Here is a 4,348-nt window from a genome sequence, read left to right as displayed (position 1 = left end):
AAGGTACTCACCATCCTCATGCCAAATACTGCATAGGCTTCTGATGGCATGTCGCATAGAATGTTCCACATGTTGGAAGACATTGTGTTCATTTCCTGCATGCCTGCCGGGCATACCTGCACTGCTTCAAAAGTCATCATGCAGACGTGTGGAGTACGACTTACCTACTGCATCCCATCTGCAATCATACAGATCCTCGGCCACCAATGGGTTTACATCCCCACAGTGCTGTTCTGCCATCACCGCTTGGGATGGCTTGTCAGTATCCATTGGATCACCCCATCTGCAGTCATATTGATCCTCCGCAGAGTCATCGGTGGATATGGTGTGATGATCTTTTGGATCATCTCAGCCACAGTCATAGGCATCAGCGGGTGACTCACTGGATTCCATGATAAATTGATGATCCATCCGGTCATCCCATCCACAATCATACAGATCGTCCCATCCACAATCGTAGGCATTGGCCATCGATTCACTTGAACCGGCGATGCCTACATCATGGCTAGGATGGCCCCATTGGCTGGCATATGGATCCTTCAGTGACCCCTCCGAACTAGGATTATCCCATGCACAGTCCTGCGGATCCCTGTCGTTTCTTCCGGTGTTGTCAGCAGTGAATCCCGGTGGTGAGACCCTGTGTACTGTAATGTCAGAGGTCCGCATGCTTTCCAGAAGATACATATCTTTAGACGGTTAGAAAGCAAAGTCGATCGAAATAAATGGGAGGCTCACTGTTACAAGTAACATCGGCTACATGGCCCCCCTATCATTTTTCCCCTTCATCCTCGCCCTCGTATGCCTCCGGCTCATACTTCTCTACCGACTATCCATTGACCGGATCCTTGGGACTGTTCCCGTCCCTCGTCCCCCTCCTGTCGCACCAACGTGCGCACGTGCCCTCGGGCTATGACTCGTTCTGACTCGTGCCACCAATGTGGCTTCCCTTATCTTGTCTTATCATTCCTCTGACTCATGCGCGCTGCGCATTGTATCATTTACCGTTGGCTCGTTCCAACATTTCTGAGTCTCATTCCGCATTCAACCTCACACCACTAATCAGGCTCTGCTGCCAGCGTACCTATACCCTTTCTGTTTCCCCTTTGCCCTTACCTACAGTACGGTAGCCTTGCCCTGAACCCTTTCCACTTAGTATAAGTAGTCGGTCACCCTGTACTAGATTCCCTAACTTGAATCTACTCAATCTTCCCTCGAACATACTTCCCTCTGAAGCCCCCTCAGCTTCAGTCTCTAGTATCTTTTCTTAGGTGCTCATCGCGCCTAAGTCTACCTCGATCGACTACTCATCGTACGGACAAGACTGTCCTTACTTTGAGAACGTCAGTGACCTTGAAGACATCCGTCTTAGAAGTCACGTGACACGCGCGTCTCTGATATCTGCCGACTCATCGTCACCAGTCTCAGTCGCTACACCGGACCCTTCCGGTTATGTCATGAACATTAGTGGACGAAGCCCCTCTTAGGGTTCCGCCTAACAGATCTATTTGAGTGCGTAACACTCACCGGACAGCATGCTTCTGATTTCGTCCCAGTGGCCATTGAAGCACAGCTCGTATGCTAAGTCACAACATCTGGTGAGTGAAATTCAAAACTATGGACACAATCAGCTTACCTTGATCTCTTTTTGCGATGGGGTCATCTGTGTTTTCATAGCCGGCTGGAAATTCATTCTCCAAGTTATATTCTGTTGTTGCAAGTTTGTTAGTATACCGGCTCAAGATGGGGCATGCTTACTTTTAAAATGTGGATAGTCCGCCAATCCGACTACTCCTTTGAACTTTGATTTTCTCAGCTTAGGAGGAGTCCATGACTCTAATGGTAGATATGCACCCCACCAGGCGATGGGATCTTTGTCCAGAGGAAGGTGTAGCGCTGCTGGACTGTCTCTGTCGACATTGCTGCCATATATGGAGAACATGGAGGGGGTATTGCCAATGTATGGCTGTTCGGGAATAACAAACTGAACTTTTCTTGGTATCATCATGGCTGGTTTGAAAAAAGATTCGAGGAGGATAAACAAACAATCCGACGAGTGGTACCATGTTGTAACTGTGGACCTTTGAACAATGGTGGACGCTGTCATGATCTTATGTCATCATATCCATCTTCTTCACATTGCACAACACTCGGAAAGAGCCACAAACCGACGTCTGGATATCAATCCCGACCTGTGTGCAAATTTTTCAAAGTCACCTTTCTGTCCTTTCCATATACTATCTCACCCGTTACCCTGCAACAAAGTTTTAACATCGCCATGACACCTGCGGACACAGCTAACGAGGCTTTGAATGAAACACTGGTGGCTGTGCAATTGTTGATGAAGCGGTGCATGACATTGCGGCAAGGAGATCCAGAGGCATTGAAACTATTGGATGAGATCGCCAGATGGCTTGTGAGTGTAGTTTGTTGCTACAATGTTATTACTTTCATTAATATGAACGCCTTTGACAAAGGCAAATGACTTGGAGCGTCATGCAGGGATTGCCACTTCGTTGTCCCCGGAATTATTGTCATGTGCTGCGGTTGTGAGAGACTGCTCAAAGGGTGGCGTCTTTCAGACTTCGCCGGATTGGGGGTCTGTTACTGACAAGGATCCGAGAATTAAGGGTCACCCACGGTTCAACAAGACAATCAATTACCGCCCTATCGTCGGCATTGAGAGTCCTGTTCTTCCTGATGCTCAGACTACAACAGCATTAACACAAATATCCTCCTCTTCCTCCTCCTCTGGAACTTCGGCACTGGTCTCATTGACAACACCACCCGTCGCGGCTGTATCTACTTCAGCCCCTCCTCCTGGAGACATAGACCATTCGAGCATATCTGCCGCACCTGCAATAGAACTGTCGCCTTTGTCACTGTCCCCATTCTCAAAGGCATTGGAACCTCTGACCCCCCTTCCTGTGTCAGCTCCAATCCCGCTGAAATACAACCTTTTTGTGCCAGGCATTAAGAATGCGGTGAATGCAATTCCAAAGGGCGGCAATGGTAAGAAGAGACGGGCAGAAGATGACCAACTGGTAGAGGCAAAATTAGTTGACAACTCGACTTCCCAGTCATGGAAGTCTGTTCCGAAGAGGAAAAGGGTAATGTTGGCTGATGAAGACAATGAAACTACCAACCCAGTTCTGACGCAGGTGAGTCCCACATCTTTCGTTCGGCATAGCTGACCCACCGCATGATTATATTCCCTAAGGTGGTACCATCACAACGCATCATCAAAGAGGATTTGGCATTGGCAGGTTCGCATCACTCGGAAGGCACAGATGATAGAGGTTTCTGGGATGCAGAAAGCAGGGTAAGTGTTTTTATTGGGCTAACTGCAGATGTTGACTCTGTTACGCACTCAAATAGATCTGTTATGCGGAGCCCTAAGAGGGGTGTCGTCCGCTAACGTTCGTGACGTAACCGGAAGGGTCCAGTGTAGCGACTGAGACTGGCGACGACGAGTCGGCAGATATCAGAGACGCGCGTGTCACGTGACTTCTAAGACGGATGTCTTCAAAGTCACTGACGTTCTCAAAGTAAGGACAGTCTTGTCCGAACGATGAGTTGTCGATCGAGGTAGACTTAGGCGCGATGAGCACATAAGAAAAGATACTAGAGACTGAAGCTGAGGGGGCTTCAGAGGGAAGTATGTTCGAGGGAAGATTGAGTAGATTCAAGTTAGGGAATCTAGTACAGGATGACCGACTACTTATACTAAGTGGAAAGGGTTAAGGGCAAGGCTACCGTACTGTAGGTAAGGGCAAAGGGGAAACGGAAAGGGTATAGGTACGCTGGTAGCAGAGCCTAATTAGTGATGTGAGGTCGAATGCAGAATGAGACTGAGAAATGTTGGAACGAGCCAACGGTAAATGATACAATGCGCAGCACGCACAAGTCAGAGGAAAGATAAGACAAGATAAGGAAAGCCACATTGGTGGCACGAGTCAGAACGAGTCATAGCCCGAGGGCACGTGCGCACATTGGTGCGATAGGAGGGGGATGAGGGACGGGAACGGTCCCGAGGATCCGGTCAACGGATAGTCGGTAGAGAAGTACGAGCCGGAGGCATACGAGGGCGAGGACGAAGGGGAAAAATGATAGGGGGGCCATGTAGCTGATGTTACTTGTAACATTACCCCCGTTTCAAGGTAGAGTTCCACGAACTCTTTAATCGTCGTCCAAGGGAACGTAGTCGTCCTGGTTGTTATACCACTCGGGGTCGAAGTCGAGGTCTTCGAGCCAGGAGGCGGCTTCGATTGCATTCTCTTCGCGTTCTTGCTCGAGGCGAGCAGCGTCCTGGTCATACGCAGCTTCGAGCTGGCGCATGTCCCTGTAGAAC

General features: G+C 49.2%; 1 protein-coding gene across 1 annotated transcript; it reads left to right on the top strand.

Annotated features, from left to right (window-relative positions):
- Window positions 1-2,275: 2,275 nt before the first annotated feature.
- Window positions 2,276-3,396, top strand: F5891DRAFT_1196936 (uncharacterized protein; the record flags this gene model as incomplete). The annotated part of the gene is made up of 4 exons (XM_041368400.1): window positions 2,276-2,413; window positions 2,475-3,158; window positions 3,218-3,319; window positions 3,376-3,396. The coding sequence occupies 4 exons, from the start codon at window positions 2,276-2,278 to the stop codon at window positions 3,394-3,396; spliced, it is 945 nt and encodes a 314-aa protein (XP_041218623.1).
- Between the last annotated feature and the right edge of the window lie 952 nt (window positions 3,397-4,348).

This window comes from Suillus fuscotomentosus, assembly GCF_016647785.1.
Source record: "Suillus fuscotomentosus strain FC203 chromosome Unknown F5891scaffold_110, whole genome shotgun sequence".
Taxonomy (NCBI): domain Eukaryota; kingdom Fungi; phylum Basidiomycota; class Agaricomycetes; order Boletales; family Suillaceae; genus Suillus; species Suillus fuscotomentosus.
This window is presented reverse-complemented; position numbering and strand designations above follow the sequence as displayed.